General features: G+C 55.8%; 1 protein-coding gene across 19 annotated transcripts in view; it reads right to left on the bottom strand.

Moving 5' to 3' along the window:
• The window catches only part of PLA2G6 (phospholipase A2 group VI), a 57,550-nt gene continuing 37,400 nt past the window's right edge, over positions 1-20,150 (bottom strand). For 12 of the 19 annotated variants that reach the window (XM_035272510.3, XM_035272504.3, XM_078340392.1 and 9 more), the window contains 10 exons: positions 18,181-18,289; positions 16,999-17,160; positions 15,144-15,222; positions 12,192-12,355; positions 11,262-11,412; positions 4,043-4,179; positions 3,558-3,712; positions 1,960-2,127; positions 1,001-1,074; positions 1-775 (listed from right to left, as the gene is read on the bottom strand). In XM_035272510.3, coding sequence (XP_035128401.1) covers positions 631-775; positions 1,001-1,074; positions 1,960-2,127; positions 3,558-3,712; positions 4,043-4,179; positions 11,262-11,412; positions 12,192-12,355; positions 15,144-15,222; positions 16,999-17,160; positions 18,181-18,289 — 1,344 coding nt within the window. In that variant the 3' untranslated portion in view covers positions 1-630. The remainder of the gene's footprint in view (positions 776-1,000; positions 1,075-1,959; positions 2,128-3,557; positions 3,713-4,042; positions 4,180-11,261; positions 11,413-12,191; positions 12,356-15,143; positions 15,223-16,998; positions 17,161-18,180; positions 18,290-20,150) is intronic. The other 7 variants (XM_035272539.3, XM_035272534.3, XM_054241422.2 and 4 more) reach the window with 2 other exon arrangements.

A 20,150-nucleotide genomic window follows, 5' to 3' on the forward strand; every position in this document is an offset into this window, starting at 1 on the left:
TTTGAATCCAAATGGTTTATTTCAGGGTTTTGGCTCGTAAGCCACTTCCATTGGGAAGAATAAGCTCCCCACAGTGACCTTTGAGAGCTGAGAGTTCTTGGGGTTCGGCAGCTGAGGGGCTGGGTCAGAGTGAGGAGCAAAGTCCAACGGGCATCCCGCTCCTGCGGCCTGGGCTTTCCTGGCTGATGGGGTGGGGGCACCATGTTTTTCTAGCTCCAGACTCCTGGGAACAGGGCAGAGGGCAGAGGGAGTGGGTTGCACCCACCAGGAAGCCTGGGAGTGCCCTTGCTGGAGGCTCGGGCTGGGGCAGGGTATGGCTGCACCCGGGTACCCGTAGTGTTTGAGCTGATGGGGGAGTCAGCTGTCTTATACAGTCGGGAAAAGGGGCCAATGGGGGCTCCAGACTTTCCCAGCCTGAAATGACAGAAGTGCTGGAACAGGGGCTTGAGGGAGAGTGGCCTCCAGGACCAGCTCAGGCAGGCAGCTTGGGACCCTCCCAGGCCTGGTCTATGGACGCAGAGCTGCCTGGGCCCAGATCTGCCTGGGAGGGCAGTGGGTGGGCCTGGCCTGGGTACCACAGCAGGGGCTGAGTGGACGAGGTCAGCTGGGATGGTGCAAGGCCGGAGGCCCTCAGGGTGACAGCAGCAGCCGGATAAGCTTCTGGAACTCCTCCCGGTGTTCATAGATGTAGACCTCGGTCTCCCAGAGGGCGTTGACCAGCACTGTGTCGCTGACCTCATCCAGCATGATGTCCGTCCCCAGCTGGGGGTTCAATCTGTCCGGGCCAAGGAGGAGGGGGTCACCCTAGGATGCTCAGGCTGGGCAGGGGACAACAACTAGGACCAGGGTGTGCTCAGGGAACAGAGAAGGCCCTCAGGGAAAGGGAGAGTCCACACCAGAGCTGGGAGGGTAAGGGCGGTGGGTCTGACCAGGCCAGGTCGAGGGGCTGAGGGGGGCCGGGGGGCGGGGGCTGAGGGCCAGGGGTGGGCTGAGCCCTCACCTGAAGTACTGGATGCCGACCATCTCGCACCAGGCCCGGGCCCGGTCCACAGCCCGCCCATCTGGATCCGTGCACTGGTGAGAAGCAGGCTTGGTGAGCGCCCGGCTCACACCTGTCCAGCCCTGCCATGCACTCCCAGAGACCCCGCCTGGGGACCCCCAGGCTCTTTGAGTCAGCCTGAGCCACACAGCAGCAGAGTGGCTGGGACAAGACCCCTTCCTGGGACTGCAGAGACAGTCCCAGCTGTGCAATCAGAGGGGCAGGGGTCTCAGCAGAGCCCCTTCAGGGTTGGTGAGTTGGGGAAAGGGTAGCAGCTGAGTGGACAGGCCTCCATGTCTCCTCTCCCTGAAGTTCCTTTGTTTCTTTTGTTCTTTTTTCTCTTTTTACCCTTTCTTTTTTTTTTTTTTTGAAACAAGATCTCTCTCTGTTGCCAGGCTGGAGTGCAGTGGCGCAATCACAGCTCACTGCAGCCTCTGCCTCTTGGGCTTAAGCTGTCCTCCCCCTCAGCCTCCTGAGTAGCTGGGACCACAGGCACACACCACCATGCCTGGCTAAGTTTTAATTTTTTTGTGGAGATGAAGTCTCACTATATTGCTCAGGCTGGTCTCGAACTCCTGGGCTCAAGTGATCTGCCCACCACAGCCTCCCAAAGTGCTGGGATTATAGGGGCAAGCCACCTGGGCGGGCCCACTCTGGAGCTTCTGTCCACCCTGGGCTTCTACACAGTGCTATGTTTGCAGAAAGGCATCCACAGCTACAAAGTGTTTGAAAACGCCCCTGCTGGTGGTCTCTGAGGGGCCCTGCCTTGCACTGAGACTCTGAACTGGGAACTCTCTCTCCAGCTGGCTAAAGCTCTATTGTCTCCCCTGACACCAAAGGTCCCACAGTATGAGGGGGAAGCCATCACCCTGGGCTGCAGACCCTGAGGGAAGTGGCCTGGGGGAGGGGCCCACACTCACACAGTCCACCACCATCTTGCCCAGTTCCTTGGCCCCAAAAACAGTCTTGGCCAGTTCCCAGGGGTTGCTGGGACGGAAGACATCCACACAGGTCACAGGCACCTGTGGGGACCTCCCTGTCCCCAGGGAGACAACGATGGAGAGTTTCTTCACCTTGTTGGCCTGACCCTGTTGGGGACAGGACAGGGGCAGTCAGAGGGGATCTTCCACAGGCAGGGGACACACAGAGGAGTGTCAAGGGGAGGCCCAAGGCTGGGCTCTGGGGCACATGAGGACAGGGCAAGAGGCCTCTCGTGGCAAGAGCACACCTGGCATGATTTCCAACCAGCCCCTCGCAGGCCCCCCAGAAGGCCTGGTGCAGGTGGCATGTGCCATCTGTGTAGCAACAGGACCACACATACACCAGCTGCGAAAAGGATCCTGCCCACCCCATCCGATACTGGCCCAAGTCAAGTCGAGGCTAGGGGAGGAAAGGCAGAGAGTATTCCTCGGTGTCTGTGATTTGCCAGTGTTTGCATCATGACTTCATTTAACCTCCCGTCAGTCTGTGGAGCGGGCACTGATCACCCAGTTTGCAAATGAGGACTCTCAGCGAAGATGAGGCCCAGAAGCAACTGCCCGGGCCACATGGTAGGGAAGTAGGGGCTAAGGCTTGAACCCAGGCCCTGGGTGCTGCCTCTCGTTTGTTTCAGAACAAGCTCTGCAGCCGATTTGCTGGATGATCTTGAGTGATGCCCCCCACTCCGGCTCCGAGGCTCCCCATCCGCATGCAATAGGAGAGTTAGACTGGCTGGTGTCTGACAGTCTGCTGCCTGCAGGAAGCCTGCCCTGCCTGATCTGGCCCCTAGAGGGCGCTCCCCTCCCTGTCTAGCCAGAGCCTCTGCTTCGCCTGCACAGCAAGGATGGAGCTCAAGTTCCAGGCTCTGCTGTGACCATTTCACAGACAACAGCATGCCAAGGCCTCCCAGCCTCCTCAGGGAGACACCGTGATGGCCCCATTCAGTAGCTGCAGTGAAGCATGGGTAGAACTGGGACGCCCTCCGAGGTGCTCTGGCTCCAAGGCTGGAGCTCAGCCACCGAGCTCACTCCCCACTGCTTTCAGCTGTACCTCAGGCAAGGGCAGCTGCTCTTCCTCCAGATCACTGATTCTGCACTGACCTGTCCCCAAAGTCCTCAGGATGGGTCCCCTGTTCCATGGAGCCCTTTCCGAGCCCCCAGATCTTTCAGCAGAGGCATCACGGTCCTCCACCACGGCACCAGCAACCCGTGGGGGTGCATGCTCCTGTTGGACTGTCTCTCCACAGAGGTGAGCTCAGGGGCAAGCAGGTGTCCTATCCCCAGGCTGACCAGAGTGGCCCGTTCATGGTATGCGTGCTGCCCTCCCCACTCCTGCACCGTTAGAGCACAGTGGGCCTCAGACCCCGTCTTAGCACAGTGCTTCAGGCAGACCCCACCCACAGCACAGGTTCCAGTGACATCAAGTTGCCCTGCATGCACATATGAATGAGTACGTGTGTAAAAACCACCTGCCGTCCTGGGGGTCGGTCCCTAGCATGGTTTGCTGGAGCAGGGTGGGCCCTCTGGCCTGAGGCACTCACCTTGCGGATCAGGTCTTGATTGTACTCATGGATCTCAGTCATGGCGTCCAGAGTGGGGTTGTTGGCCAGCAGCCCGCCGTCCAGGAAGCGTCCATTGGGTCGGAAGTAAGTGGGGGCTGCCCCGCTGCTTCGGGCTGCCCGCCACACCAGTTGGTCTGGGGGCGGGAAGGGAGGGCGCCCCAGGGGCATAAGGGACTGGTATAAAACCCATGCACTCAGATCTCAAGGTGTGGACCCACCAGGTCACACTGTCTGGCCAATTCATCCTGGTGGAAGGCAGGTCTAGCTAAGGACTTGCCAGGGACTTTTCTAACCTGCTGGGGACCTGACAGCTCCCGCGCCCCACCAGCCCCTGCAATCCCTGTCCTCAGCCAATAAAGACCAGCACAGTGGGTGGGTCAGTGGCAAGGGCAGGGCTCCCACCCGGCAGCCCACAGCTTCTCAGGCTAGTCACTCCCCATGGATGCATCAAACACAGTTTAAACCTGAGGGCTGAGTTGGAGGCCTGAGGTTAACGTTCTGGTTGAAACGAGGCTCCCGGACAGTTTCTGGAGCCTCGTAGTTCCGGAAGAGGTGGAGTTCAGCTGGCTGCCGGTCAGACAGTGTCCCTGTCAGCATCACCCTGGAGAGAAATGAGGCGGGAGGACCACGGAGCCACCCATCCACCCACCTTTCCCCTTCCCTGACATTCTCAGCCCAGGCCTTGGGTAGTACAGTGCCTGCTCCAACCTCTGTTCAGGATGGGTGGGCTTCTCCCCCCAGCAGCCCCCGAAAACAAGCACTCTCCAGCAGTGCTGGGGAAGTGTCAGATTGGTCCAACCTTGGGAGGGTAATTCAGTAAAAGCTGGTTTTTTTGAAAGGCCAATCCAGCCGGGTGTGGTGGCTCATGCCTGTAATCTCAGCACTTTGGGAGGCCGAGGCGGGCAGATCACCTGAGGTTGGGAGTTTGGGACCAGCCTGATCTACATGGAGAAACCCCATCTCTAAAAATACAAAATTAGTTGGGCGTGGTGGTGTATGACTGTAGTCCCAGCTACTTGGGAGGCCGAGGCAGGAGAATCTCTTGAACCCAGGAGGCGGAGGTTGCGGTGAGCCAAGATCGTGCCATTGCACTCCAGCCTGGGCAACAAGAGCGAAACTCCACGTCAAAAGAAAAAAAAGAGAGAAAGGCTAATCCGATGGAAAAGCCTGTGGCAAGACTGATAAAAGATGTCTGTTATCTGTTATCAGAATCAGGAAAGAAAAGGGGGCCGTCACAACTGACGCTGCAGGCATTAGAAAAGAGTATTTTGAGCGACTCTATGTCCGTAAGCTTGAAGACTGAGATGAAAGGGCCGCATTCCTAGAAAAACCTCACTTAACCAAAACTAACTCAAAAGGGATTTAGAAACCCTGAGTAGTCTTATAACCACTAAAGAAATAACTCCATCATCAAAAATCTTCCCAGCAAGCAAACTCCAGGCCTAGAGAATTTACTATCAAGGGCTACCGTAAGTTCAAAATAAAGTCACTATTACACTAACTCTTTCAGAAAAATATAAAAAGAGGAAATATTCCCTCAAAACCCAAAATAGGAAAAAACGGGTCAAGCTCATCCACGAGCACAAGCACGGACACAAAATTTCTTTTTTGTTTTTGAGACAGAATTTTGCTCTGTTGCCCAGACTGGAGGGCCGTGTTGTGATCTCGGCTCACCGCAACCTCTACCTCCCAGGTTCAGGCAATTCTCCTGCCTCAGCCTCCTGAGTAGCTGGGACTATAGGCACCTGCCACCATGCCCGGCTATTTTTATTTTTTTATAGAGATGGGGTTGCACCATGTTGCCTAGGCTGGTTTCAAACTCCTGAACTCAGGCAATCTGCCCACCTTGGCCTCCCAAAGTGCTGAGATTACAGGCGTGAGTCACCGAACCTGGCCACACAAAAATCTTAAACAAAACATTAGCAAACGGAACCCATCAGAATTCTCTCTAGAGGTAATACAGAGTAGGCCTCAAACTGGTATTTGCGCACCCTATGTTCACAGCAGCGTGATTTATAACAGCCAAAAAGGAGGCAACAGATCCATCTGGATGAATGGAGAAGCAAAACATGGTGGATACAGACAACAGAATGTTATTCAGCCTTAAAAAGGAAGGAAATTCTGAGTGCAGTGGCTCACGTCTGTAATCGCAACACTTTGGGAGGCTGAGGTGGGCGGATCACCGGAGGTCAGGAGTTCGAGACCAGCCTGACCAACATGGAGAAACCCTGTCTCTACTAAAAAAAAAAAAAAAAAAAATACAGGCCCAGCTCGGTGGCTCACGCCTGTAATCCCAGCACTTTGGGAGGCCGAGGCAGATGGATCATGAGGTCAAGAGATCGAGACCATCCTGGTCAACATGGTGAAACCCCATCTCTACTAAACATACAAAAAATTAGCTGGGCATGGGGGTGCGTGCCTGTAATCCCAGCTACTCAGGAGGCTGATGGGGGAGAATTGCCTGAATCCAGGAGCCGGAGGTTGTTGTGAGCCGAGATTGTGCCATTGCACTCCAGCCTGGGTAACAAGAGCAAAAAAAAAAAAAAGACAAAAAAATCAGCCGGGTGAGGCAGTGCATGCCTGTAATCCCAGCTACTTGAGAGGTGGAGGCAGGAGAATTGCTTGAACCCAGCAACAGAGTTCTGACACATGCTACAACATGAACGCCAAGTGAAATAAGCCAGTCACAAAAAGACAAACCCTGTACGATTCCACTTACATAAGGTAAGGTCAAAGATAACACTGCAACTGATTTAAATGTATCAGTTGGCTTTCACTGACGAAATGAGAGTCAGGCAGCCCGCAGAACCAGCTTATGGTCGAAGAACGCCGGCCTGCATGTGGTCAGGCGAGGCTGACGGACTGAAAACAAAGTGAGGTGTGGAGCTTGACTGGTTTGCCTTGTTCAAATCAGCTGCCCACCTGCGACTGACGAAACATGGACTGTTGCAGCTAACCCGAGCTCAGCTCCTGTACATGGGTGTGTGCCTAAGCTAACCAGGTTGTAGCTAACCCAAGCTCAGCTCCTGTACATGGGTGTGTGCCTAAGCTAACCAGGTTGTAGCTAACCCGAGCTCAGCTATTGTACATGGGTGTGTGCCTAAGCTAACCAGGTTGTAGCTAACCCGAGCTCAGCTATTGTACATGGGTGTGTGCCTAAGCTAACCAGGTTGTAGCTAACCCGAGCTCAGCTATTGTACACGGGTGTGTGCCTAAGCTAACCAGGTTGTAGCTAACCCGAGCTCAGCTATTGTACACGGGTGTGTGCCTAAGCTAACCAGGTTGTAGCTAACCCGAGCTTGGCTACTGTACATGGGTGTGTGCCTAAGCTAAGCAGGTTGTAGCTAACCCGAGCTCAGCTCCTGTACACGGGTGTGTGCCTAAGCTAAGCAGGTTGTAGCTAACCCGAGCTCAGCTACTGTACATGGGTGTGTGCCTAAGCTAACCAGGTTGTAGCTAACCCGAGCTCAGCTACTGTACATGGGTGTGTGCCTAAGCTAAGCAGGTTGTAGCTAACCCGAGCTCAGCTACTGTACACGGGTGTGTGCCTAAGCTAAGCAGGTTGTAGCTAACCCGAGCTCAGCTACTGTACACGGGTGTGTGCCTAAGCTAAGCAGGTTGTAGCTAACCCGAGCTCAGCTACTGTACACGGGTGTGTGCCTAAGCTAACCAGGTTGTAGCTAACCCGAGCTCAGCTCCTATACACGGGTGTGTGCCTAAGCTAACCAGGTTGTAGCTAACCCGAGCTCAGCTACTGTACACGGGTGTGTGCCTAAGCTAACCAGGTTGTAGCTAACCCGAGCTCAGCTACTGTACACGGGTGTGTGCATAACCTAGCCAGGTTGTAGCTAACCCGAGCTCAGCTACTGTACATGGGTGTGTGCATAACCTAGCCAGGTTGTAGCTAACCCGAGCTCAGCTCCTGTACATGGGTGTGTGCCTAAGCTAACCAGGTTGTAGCTAACCCGAGCTCAGCTATTGTACATGGGTGTGTGCCTAAGCTAACCAGGTTGTAGCTAACCCGAGCTCAGCTCCTGTACATGGGTGTGTGCATAACCTAGCCAGGTTGTAGCTAACCCGAGCTCAGCTCCTGTACACGGGTGTGTGCCTAAGCTAACCAGGTTGTAGCTAACCCGAGCTCAGCTATTGTACATGGGTGTGTGCCTAAGCTAAGCAGGTTGTAGCTAACCCGAGCTCAGCTACTGTACATGGGTGTGTGCCTAAGCTAACCAGGCTGTAGCTAACCCGAGCTCAGCTACTGTACACGGGTGTGTGCCTAAGCTAACCAGGTTGTAGCTAACCCGAGCTCAGCTCCTGTACACGGGTGTGTGCCTAAGCTAAGCAGGTTGTAGCTAACCCAAGCTCAGCTATTGTACATGGGTGTGTGCCTAAGCTAAGCAGGTTGTAGCTAACCCGAGCTCAGCTACTGTACACGGGTGTGTGCCTAAGCTAACCAGGTTGTAGCTAACCCGAGCTCAGCTACTGTACATGGGTGTGTGCATAACCTAGCCAGGTTGTAGCTAACCCGAGCTCAGCTCCTGTACATGGGTGTGTGCCTAAGCTAAGCAGGTTGTAGCTAACCCGAGCTCAGCTACTGTACACGGGTGTGTGCCTAAGCTAACCAGGTTGTAGCTAACCCGAGCTCAGCTATTGTACATGGGTGTGTGCCTAAGCTAAGCAGGTTGTAGCTAACCCGAGCTCAGCTACTGTACATGGGTGTGTGCCTAAGCTAACCAGGTTGTAGCTAACCCGAGCTCAGCTACTGTACATGGGTGTGTGCATAACCTAGCCAGGTTGTAGCTAACCCGAGCTCAGCTCCTGTACATGGGTGTGTGCCTAAACTAACCAGGGTCACTTAGCATGAGTGACTCTGCACTGGTTTGGTCTGTTGGGCCTCGTCCAGAATCCTGGTCCAAATCAATTACCTCCTACAAATTTTACTCAGAAGTACTCGGAGTCTCAAACTCACAGGAAAAGAAAGTGAAATGGTGGTTCCTATTTGAGCACTTCTGAGTGATCTTCTCACGTGCTGAAAACGAGTCCTTTGATGGATGCACAGCTCTGAAATCTTTTCTCCCACTCTGTGGTTTGTCCTTTCACTCCCTTTATGGTGTTTTTGTTTATTTATTTGAGGGTACCCAGGTTTGTAATGCAGTAGAATTTATAAATATTTCTCTTTTGATAGTCTGTGTGTTTTGTTTTCAAGACAGGGTCTCACTCTATTGCCCAGGCTGGAGTGCAGTGATGTGATCACAGCTCACTGCAGCCTCAGCCTCCAGGGCTCAAGCGATCCTCCCACCTCAGCCTCTCAAGTAGCTGGGACTACAGCCATGTGCCACCATGCCCAGATAACTGTTAGTTTAAATTTTTTTAATAGAGATGAGGGTCTCACTATGTTGTCCAGGCTGGTCTTGAACTCCTGGACTCAAGTGATCCTTGCACCTCAGCCTCCCAAAGAGCTGGGATTACAGGCTTGAGCCACTATGTCTGGCATGTTCCTATTTTTGAGAAGAGGAAACTTCGGGGCCCATGCTTCCCCTTCCCTTCTTCTCATTACTGCCTCCAAGAATAGCCCTGATGTTCTTGAAGAAGGCCAGTGGAGGATCTGCCACCCAGAGACACCAGGACTCATCACACAGCTGCAATCATTTAGGCTCTGTGGCCCGGGCACAGGGACAGCTTTCCAACCAGTGGAACAAAACATAGCCCGGAGCCGATCCAAGCACAGAGGGATGCTTGACCCACTGCTGAGGAAGCAAGCCCCACGGATGCGAGGGAAAGACGGACTTCACAGATGGAGCTGGGAAACCGGCCGGTTATGTGGAAAACATCGGCCGGTCTCGGACTTCACCCTCATGCGAAAATCAATTCCAGGTGATAGACCTAAACGTAAAAGGCAGATCCAGAGAGCTTTCCAACTTGACACAGGAGAACTGTGTGCCGCCTGGGGGTAGCTGAAGGTTCGTGAATGAGACATCAAAAGCACAGACTAGGCTGGGCACAGTGGCTGATGCTTGTAATGGGAGGCGGAAGCGGGAAGATCGCCTGAGCTCAGGAGTTCGAGACTAGCCTGCGCAACATGGTGAAACTTCATCTCTACAAAAAATACATGATTTAGCCGGGTGTGGTGGCACATGCCTGTAGTCCCAGCTACTAGGAGGCTGAGGTGGGAGGACTGCTTGAGCCCAGGAGGTCAAGGCTGCAGTGAGCTGTGTTCATGGCAATACACTCCAGCCCAGGCCCCAGAGCAAGACCCTGTTTCAAAAAGGAAAAAAAAAGGAAAAGGAAAGCGGGAGGGGAGGGAGGAGGAGGGAGGGGAAGGGGAAGGTGAAGGGAGGAGGGAGGGGAGGGAGGAGGAGGGAGGGGAAGGGGAAGGGGAAGAGAGGAGGGAGGGGAGGGAGGGGAAGGGGAAGGGAGGAGGGAGGGGAAGGGGAAGGGAGGAGGGAGGGGAAGGGGAAGGTGAAGGGAGGAGGGAGGGGAAGGGGAAGGGAGGAGGGAGGGGAGGGAGGAGGAGGGAGGGGAAGGGGACGGGAGGAGGGAGAGGAGGGAGGAGGAGGGAGAGGAGGGAGGAGGAGGGAGGGGAGGGAGGAGGAGGGAGGGGAAGGGGAAGTTGAAGGGAGGAGGGAGGGGAGGGAAGAGGAGGGAGGGGAAGGGGAAGGTGAAGGGAGGAGGGAGGGGAGGGAGGAGGAGGGAGGGGAAGGGGAAGGGAGGAGGGAGGGGAAGGGGAAGGGAGGAGGGAGGGGAGGGAGGAGGAGGGAGGGGAAGGGGAAGGTGAAGGGAGGAGGGAGGGGAGGGAGGAGGAGGGAGGGAAGGGGAGGGGAGGGGAAGGGAAGGGGAAGGTGAAGGGAGGGGGAGAGGGGAGAGAAGACGGAAAGGAAGAGGGAAGGAGGGAGGGAGGGAGGAGGGAGGCAGGGAGGGAGGAGGGACTACAAGAAGAAAAACATTTATAAATATTATAAATATTAAGAACATTAGAACATGCGCCCGCCAAAAACAAAGAAACGAACCTGGAAACACCCCAAAGCAAAGACAAGCCCCAGAGTGGGAGAAGAGATTTAAAGCCCCCAGCCTTGGACCCTAGGGAAGACCACAGAGGGGATGCTAGGCCCCTGAAGCCGGGGGAGACTCGTTTTCAAAATACGAAAAAATCACTAAGAAATGCTCAAAACACTCTGCATGGAACACACCTTTCATCCAGCCCCGAATGGGATGCGTTGCTTAGTCCTAGGATTTGAGCCTCCCAAACAAATGTCTCCTGGAGACGTGACTTTCTCCTTCAGTCTGACTTAAATTAGTTCCCGTCTCGTAGGTCTCAAATTAAAGGCAGGACCGAAGCCCTGTGATTATGACCTAGGAGTCCGATCACGGGAGAAAGTGCTGTCTGAACGCTGAGAAACTGTTCAGCCATGTCATCTGAAAGGTCAATGGGTTCCTTTTGCCTGGGCAGCGAAAACCCTGCCTCTGCCCAGGTGGTCTCAGAGAAGGACGGCCAGGCTCTCTCCAGGGAAGTCCCAGAGCCCTGGTCAGGCAGGGCAGAGCCAGGCTCGGCAGGTATACGGATGCCCAAATGAGAGCCACATCCCAGCCCCTGCCTCCCTGGGAGGGGGGTTCCCTCTGCGGCCCTGGAGGGTGGGGTGCTCTTCACCTGTTCTCCAGGAGCTGCTCCCCACCGCCAGGGCTTACTTGGGCTTCTTGACGTCTGTCATCTTGGTGTGCTCTCCGAACTCCCGCTTCAGGAACTCCTCCAGAGGCCCTGACTCGTAGGGTCTCGAGCCCCGGAACACCTCATCCTTCATGCGAAAGTACACACTGCGCATGTAGGCCATGGACTTACCTAGGAACAAGGGGGCGGGAGGTGGGGAGAGGGGACGGCCACACGCTGGGCTCCCCTGGGAGAACAGCCTGCAGAGTCTGAGCGCAGGAGGTGGCTGGAGGAGGTGCATTTTCCGAGGCCTAAGCAAACCCACATTCTGGGCCCTTCCTTTGCAACTTCTGGGACAGGGAGAGAAAAGCCCCCTTTTTGGCCGGGTACAGTGGCTCATGCCTATAATCCCAGCTCTTTGGGAGGCAGATGAGGGCAGATAATGAGATCAGGAGATCAAGACCAGCCTGACCAACATGGTGAAGCCCCATCTCTACTAAAAATATGAAAATTAGCCAGCTGTGGTGGCGGGTAACTGTAGTCCCAGGTCCCTGGGAAGCTGAGGCAAGAGGATCTCTTGAACCAGGAGGTGGAGGTTGCAGTGAGCTGAGATCACACCACTGCATTCCAGCCTGGGAGACAGACAGAGACTCTGTCTCAAAAAAAAAAAAAAAAAAAAAAGCTTGCTATGCTTTTTATTAAATATTATCTACCCCATTAAGTTCACACAGCCAGCTCTACCCTCTGTGGCCAGAGGGTAGGGGAGCCCCAAGCCCGTGTGCCCAGCCCTTCTCCTTCCAACCTGGGACCCCAGCACCTGCAGCCCACCCCTAGCCTCCACAAAGGGCTTACAGCCCTCCCCTCCCCCTCCATCCTCTTTCTGCAAAGCTCTGAAAACAAACTCAGTCCCCTTGAGGGCAGCTCTCAGCCCAGTGCCCCCCCCCATCCCCGTCCCCAGTGACAGCTCTCACTGTGCAGAATGGCCAGGGCCAGGATGCCCCCAGTGCTGGTGCCCGCCACCCAGTCAAACAGGTCCTTGGTGGCCACACCCGAGGCCTTCTCGATGGCGATGAGGAGCTGGATGATGACCAGCCCTTTCACTCCTCCTCCATCCAGGCACAGCAGGTGGTCGTGGCTGCAGTGGGAATAGCGGGGGAGAGAGGAGGGCTCCACCACAGCCCTCATAGCCCTTGTCCCCTGCAGCTGTGCCCTGGAAGACGGACCCAGATGGACCTGAGGAACCTCACCCCACGGGGGGTTGGGGGAAGGACAGTAAGGGAACAAACGTCTAGTATCTTCAGGGGGTGGAGGATACAACAGAGAAAGGGAAAGGAGGGTCGGGGGATGGCCTCACTGACCAGGCGCCATCCCAGCAGGCTCCAGGCCAGTCTCTCCAACTTGAGACACCTGATTTTGGTATCAGGCTTGACCCAAAGCAGGTGCCTGATAAACAAGGCTAGGGGAGGAGAGGCCGGGACCCTACAGCCAGGCCAGGAATGGGCAGTCAGGAGGTGTCAGGGCCCTCCACACAAGGTAGGAGAAGCAGGGGAGGAGGGGTGGGGGAAGGAAGAGGTTCATGCCAGGGGCTTCGGACCGGTGCCATCAGCATTAGCTCGTGCCATTGTCGCAAACGCCTCTGAAGCATACCCTCCTGACATCCCTGTGCTTCTTTATTTATAGAGACAGAGTCTCACTCTGATCACCCAGGCTGGTGTGCAGGAGTGCAATCATAGTTGACTGCAGCCTCAACCTCTGGGCTCAAGTGATCCTCCCACCTCAGCCTGAGTAGCTGCTACAGGCAGGAGCCACCGCACCTGCTCTCTGTGCGTATTTCTGAGTGAAGGAGGGAGTGCAGCTCAGACTTTGTTCCCAGATGCGAACAATGTCACATGGATGGGATCTGGACCCGAACCCGTGTCTGCCCCTCCTGAGTCACATGCTCTCCAGCGTGCCCTGACGCCATCTCCCCACTTCCTGCCTGTCCTCATTGGCCATGCCCTGGGGGAACGCCTTCGTGGTCTGCTCAGCCTGGAACCTTCCTCTGATGATCTCGTCATCCCAATTCAGCTTGAATGCCACTGCTTGAGAGAAGCCTGCCCTGATGCCACCAGCACCCTGCTCCACCCACTTCCTGATGGAGGATGCTTCCACCCCATTCACGATCTTTCACTCTCTTCCTCCTGCACTGACCGGGAGGCTCCATGAGGACAGAGGCCGAGCACCTCTGCTCCGGGCAGTGCTGCGTATCAGGGGGATGCAGGAGGTGCCCGAGAGGGCTGATAAATGGAGGAGGCCTGGATCCCACCTCTAGGGTCTTTTCCTGGACCAGGTGCCCAGCCCTCAGGCAAGCCTACAGGTGGCAGGGGAGGCTACATTGCTGCTGGAGCCCAAAGCAAAGAAGCAAGGCCCCTGAAGATGCGGGGCTGGCGACAGAGATCAACCCAGAGGGTGCAGGGTTCTGTAGCTCGGAAGGTCCCAGTGGGGAGGCACCGAGGGGTTTCCTGACTCTCCCCTCAGCCCTGCTCCAGGGAGGGCACTGAGGCTCCAGAATCTGGGGAATCTGCTTCTCCTCCTCTGGGAAATGTGAGTCCCCCCTCAGGTGCAGCTGCCTTACCTCAGTCCCTGCACAGCAGTGTGTGTGTGTGTGCATGTGTGTGTGTGTTTGCATGTGTGTGCATGTGTCCATGTTTGCACGTGTGCACGTGTGAGTGCATGTGTGCGTGTGGGTATGGGTGTGTGTGTTCATGTTTGCACGTCTGCACGTGTGCATTTGTGTTATGTGCATGTGTCCGTGTCTGCATGTGTATACAGATGTGTGTGAGTGCATGTGCTTGTGTGTGTGTGCATGTGGGTGTGGATTGCATGTGTATCTATGTGTGTTCATGTATGTATACGCGTGTGCACGTGGGTGTGTGCATGTGTGTGTGCACGCAGGCATGCAGGGGTCACAGGGGAGGGAATGCTTATGGGGCAGGGGCACCTCCAGGGCACACAACGGGGTGGCATGGAAGGGAGTTGGATGTGTGGGGACCCATAGAGCTCTACAATGACAGCCTGGCTCTGGGAGTGGAGCTGCCTCTGGTTCTGAGAAGAGCTTTCCCTGAAGGGGGCTGGCACCAGAGAACCCAGAGAGAGCCTGGGGTAGCAGGAAGGACGTGGGTTTGGAAGCCCTGGGTGAGTCGCCACCCTGACGCTCACTCTGTGTGACCTTGAGCAAGTCACTTAACCTCTCAGGGGCTCAGGTTCTGCATCTGCAAAACAAGGTCACTAATTCTTCCCTGGGAAGGCTGTTCGGAGCATGAGAGGCTGATAAAGAATAAATGAATCAACTGCAGCAATAAAGGGAGGTGGAGCCAGCACCGTGGCTGGAAAGACATTTGTCTGGGTACTGTGCCATGCCAGCTGGCACTGATTCCAGGCACCCAGGATTATGCCTGAAGGGTAAGGCCTGGGCTTCTTCCCTGTGTCCCGTCACCCAGGCCTCCCTCTTAGAATGGACCTGCGTATACAGCAGGTGCTGGGGAAGGCAGCCCATGCCACTATGCTGCAGAGGGAGACAGTTAAGAAAGCTGGAAGGAGCAGTGGGAAGCAGCCGCTGAGATCTCCCTGGAGGTACCCGGGCATCTCCTCTCCTCGAGCCATGAGGAGATCAGGGATGGAGGCCAGAGCACTGTGCCAGCCCCCAAGTCCAAGAAGCCTGACACTCTGGGCTGGTCCCCCAGAGCCTGCACCACCAGGAATTCATGAACGAGTGACATAGACTCTCCATGCTCTGTCTCTGCTGAGAACTATATGACTAGGAGCAGAGCCACCTCACAGGCTGTGGGGGTGCAGAGAGAAAAGCCCCGAGCCTGCAACAGTGGGGGTTGAAGGGCAGGAAGTGCACACGTTCCACCCTCTGTCCCCACTCTCGATCCACTTACCTACGCTTCTCGTCCCTCATGGAACCCAGGATGAAGGCTGGCTTCCGGGCCCGAGAGATGTGCATGAGATCCTGCAGTTCTGTGAGGCACAGGGCAGAGCGTGCTGTGGCCAGGCAGGTCCCCAAGCCCTGCCACCCCAGGGCTCTCTAGATCAAACCTGGGCTGTGCCTTGCCCATAGCCGTGCCTTCACCCCACTCCCCATCATCTGTCCCTTGCCTCCAGGAAGGACTCTTTGTCCCACGAGAAAGCTGAGCCAGAGGCCACAGGAGAGAAACAGCTGGAGTGGAAAGCGGAAGGGCTCCCCACCCTGCCCAGCCAGCTCCCAACTCCCCTTAATGTCTTCCTCTTGAAACCCAGATGCATGAACACCCTAGAGTGTCCTCCTCAGAGTGCTTTTTGCATCGGAGCGATGCTGCTGATAACCACAGGGGCTAAGAATCATATTCCCTATTGAAGGTGAGGCTCAAAGGGGACTCACGATTCGCCAATGTCATTTAGGCAAAAGGACGCTCCTCAGGGTTTAAGTCCATGGAGGAAGGGAGACACCCCTTGTCCTGATCCCAGGTCTGGAAATCCCAGTGGCCTCGGGATCAGGCCCACCATCCACTCTGCCCACATGTTCTTTTGGCTCTGGGGCCTGCCCCATGCCCACCCAATTGACTAGCTGCCCCTCCTGCAAGCAGCCCAGCCCCCAGGTGCCTGGCACAGCAGCCTGCATGACTCCAACTCTGACAGCCTTCCACCACTGTGCAGGGTCTAGAAGCAGCAAAGCAGAACCGAGGGCTGAGAGAAGCGGTGTCTCCCCGTCCCCAGAGCACATGGCTGTGCGGTAGACAAAGGAAGCAGGGAAGTGGCCAAGAGAGGCCGAGGACAGAGCTCAGGGGACAGAGCGCAGGGGAGGGGCATGTAGCGTGTATGCAGCTGAGAAGGACGAGTTGGGGAATGAGAGCTAGCGCTAACATCGCATGGCTAGGCTCAGCAGCCTCTCCAGGCCCAGGGCATTACCCATCTGACGCCGGACCCCAGGCCCACCATCCGGCCTGGCTTGGGAGACTGCCTGCAAAATTGAGAGATAAAGACGGGAGGTGGAGGGGGCAGTTCCTGGGACGGGAGACAGAGGTGGAGCCAGAAGGACTAAGGGCAGCGGCCATGGTGCCTCTCCAGAGCTCCAGGCTTGGTTGGGCTACCCTGGCTGGAGGTGCTGCCGCCACCACAGTTAAAAGCCTGGCTCGCCAGGGACTGGCTCCCGGCTGCCCTCTGTTCAGGGGATGCCACTCCCAAACAATCGAGGTCCCAGGGTGGGCCAGCCGACAGAAAGCCTAGAAAAGGGCCCCGTCTAGCCTGGGGGTATCTCCCTGGGTACCAAGGAGGTACCGGGGCAGATGCTGGCTGCCTGGCCACATTCAATGCCTGAAAGTCACCATAGGGCCAGGAAGGGGGTACGCAGGTCTCAGGTTCAACCGAGATTCAAACAGTGTGATAGAGGTAAAGCCAGAGGGACAGAGAAGCCAGAGGGACTGGGCCCCCAGACCCCCGACAGCACTCCTCACTGCCCACCCTGAGCTCCCTGGGGACAGGAGGGCAATGAGTACAGCCACCCTATGGGTGCCACTAGAAATGCCCAGGCCTGAGACTGTGTGCAGGGCACATCCTCTCAGGGGCAACGGACCGGGGGACGTCAGCCAGGGACGCCCTAGGCCTCTGGGATCTGTAGGTTGCTGGCTGCTTAGAGGCTGACAGTTCTGGCTCCATCCTCCCCTGCTTCCTTCAGTGCCTTCCGTCCTGGGGATCCTTTTGCTTTAGTGGGGCCTGGGAACCAGCTGGAGAAGAGGGAGTCAGGGGGGCGAGGCCTACCTAGGTTGTTTAGGCTGATCGGTGGGGGCTGAGCTCTTTCCAGGGAGAAGGGGTGATGTGGTGCTGCAGAGCCCTGCTCCGTGGGGACCCCATGGATGTGTGGGAAGCAGTATTCGGCCCCCACAGTTCTCAGCAGAGTCAAGATCGCCTTCCTGGTGACAACTTGTCATGGTTTGGGGAAGGGGAGATCACACAGGATCAGAAATGGTGTCACATGCAAAGGAGAGGTCCCTCTTTTCCACACTCTGACCCTTGTCCCAGTTAACCAGGCCCTGGGTGCCCCCTGACAGGGAGTGCTGCCCCCAGGCTGGTACATCCCAAGCAGCTTCCTAAGGCCAGGGAAGGGGCTGGGGACTGACCATGGGATATGGGAGGAGGAGGTCGGTGTTCACCCTGCCCGATGACTGTGGGAACCCCTTCTTGTCTTCTACTCCAGCCAAGAAAGCAGGATTCCCCCGGCCACGTTCAGCGAGTCTCAAAAATGCTAAGTGGATAGTTGAGGGTTCCAAAGAGACTAGTGAGCCAGCCAGTGAGCACCTATTCCATTTGATGGATGGGATCATTGAAAAGGAGGCCACGGATGTGGTGTATGCAGACACCTGCATGTGCCCTGGCACGCATACAATGGTGCCATCAGGTACCTGCCCACAGTGACCGCCATGGCTCCCTGAAACCTTCCAGAGTGGGCTCCAGGCCTCTGGTGAGGAAGATCTGCTCTGTCCAGATCTGATGCTAAGGCTCACTGGGCGAGCGTGCAGCGTGTGTCCATGCACTCCCGTCCACACAGGCATGCTCAGGGCTGTGCAGCGTAGCGCATGCACCCTATGGTCATTCTAGCCAGTGGTCCCATCAATGAATTTCCCCGAAGTGGGAGAAGAGGGCTGCTGCTGCCTCTCCTGTCCCCACCCCTGCTGGGAGTCTTAGCACCCTGAGGTGGGAGGGGGGCTGCAGGGAAGAGGATGCTGGTAAGGCAAGCTTCTTGGTGAGACTGCATCTACAGCTCAGGGCCCTCGTGCCTGGGTAAGGAAGCTCCCTCTCTGAGTGCCAGGCACTCCTGGCAGCTCTGAGCAGGGCAAGTCAGCACAGGACGCTGGCATCTGATGGCTGGGACTTCCCTCCTCATCAGTCCCTGCACCCATCCCACCCTCACCCCACTCTGGCCCCAGACTGCAGAGCACATACGTTTGCTGATCTTGGAGGCTAGGAGTGTAGGAGTCTCCCCAAAGTCATTCTGGGTGTCCACTTCTGCTCCAAACACAATGAGGGCCTTGATCATCTCCACATTGTCTTTCTGTCGGGGATGGAGAGAGGATAAGATGTGCAACCGCTCAGGGAACTGAAGAGCAAAGGGACCCTAGTGCCTGCCCCAACCTGTCAACTCACCCAGCAGGCCTCTCGTCAGTACAGGGAGACACTGGAACCCTCCTGACCCTACCCCAGTCAATCTTCCATTTGATGGCTAGAGCCCTGACAAACAAGCTTAAAAGCACCTACGGTGAGGGTTTAATAACCCAGGCAGAGGCCAGGCGCAGGGGCTCCTGCCTGTAATCCCAGCACATTGGGAGGCCAAGGCGGGTAGATCACGAGGTCAGGAGATCAAAGACCAGCCTGGCCAACATGGTGAAACCCTATCTCTACTAAACTACAAAAAATTAGCTGGGTGTGGTGGCTAAGTACCTGTAGTCCCAGCTACTTGGGAGGCTCAGACAGGGGAATTGCTTGAACCCGGGAGGCGGAGGTTGCAGTGAGCCAAGATCATGCCATTGTACTCCACCCGGGCAACAGACTGAGACTTCAACTCAAAAAAAGAACCCAGGGCCGGGTGCGGTGGCTCACGCCTGTAATCCCAGCACTTTGGGAGGCCGAGGTGGGCGGATCACGAGGTCAAGAGATCGAGACCACCCTGGTCAACATAGTGAAACCCCGTCTCTACTACAAATACAAAAAATTAGCTGGGCATGGTGGCGCCTGCCTGTAATCCCAGCTACTCAGGAGGCTGAGGCAGGAGAATTGCCTGAACCCAGGAGGCGGAGGTTGCAGTGAGCCGAGATCGCACCATTGCACTCCAGCCTGGGTAACAAGAGTGAAACTCCGTCTCAAAAAAAAAAGAAGAACCCAGGCAGAAACTAGAGTTGACTTGCCCCAGCTCTGCCAGCCCCACCTCCAAAGAAGTAGTGCATCTGTACCCTGACCCAGGAGCCATGCGGATATGGTAGGTCAACTGCTGATGGCTTTCAGGAGTAGCAGGGAGAGGGTGGGTGAGGACAAGGAAGGCCATCTTGCCCACCCAGTCCAGGATGTCATCCCTGAGAGGTCACTGAACACACATGCCGCTGACGGCAGCCTTCAGGGGAGTGCCCCCTCAAACAGCATCAAGCATTTTCACAGCTGGAGGCCAGGCAGGGGCACAGGGCATGGCATGCTTTCACAGGACGCACCAAGCGACTAGCCGCCTAGAAGTCTGGGCTCCGGTCTTGTCATCTCCCTCTTCTTGGGACTTGATTTCCCTGCTAGAGTATGAAGTGGTGCATCTAGAATTGGGTTTTCCAATCAGTTCTTCGCATTCTATTAGGACTCCTATGGGTACAGATATGTGTGTGTTTTCCTCACTAACTGTGATTCTGTGTGTGCGTGGTTACCTTTCATGGCTGGCACTGGGTGGACGGATGGATGGGTGGCCATTTATGGTAGTGAAGCAACATTTCTTTTAAAAGAAATTTAAGTCAGCTGAAAAGGGAGCCAGTTTGAAGAGATGGTTAAGTACATAATTGTAAAGGTGGTTGAGGAACATGCCAAAAACTGTGAAGATGGTATGAAAATCACCAAAATACCTCAGCAGTTCCCGAAGCAAGACCTGGGGACGCCTGTGAATGCGTGAGACCCTTTCAGAGAGTCTGCGAGGTTAAGAATAGTTTCTTTTTCTATTCTTGAGATGGAGTTTTGCTCTTGTCGCCCAGGCTGGAGTGCAGTGGCACCATCTGGGCTCACTGCAACCTCTGCCTCCTGGTTCAAGCGATTCTCCTGCTTCAGCCTCCTGAGTAGCTGGGACTACAGGCGCGTGCCACCATGGCCCACGAATTTTGTATTTTTAGTAGAGATGGGGTTCCACCATGTTGGTCAGGCTGGTCTCAAACTCCTGGCCTCAGGGGATC

The sequence above is a fragment of the Callithrix jacchus genome, chromosome 1 (genome assembly GCF_049354715.1).
Source record: "Callithrix jacchus isolate 240 chromosome 1, calJac240_pri, whole genome shotgun sequence".
Classification (NCBI taxonomy): domain Eukaryota; kingdom Metazoa; phylum Chordata; class Mammalia; order Primates; family Cebidae; genus Callithrix; species Callithrix jacchus.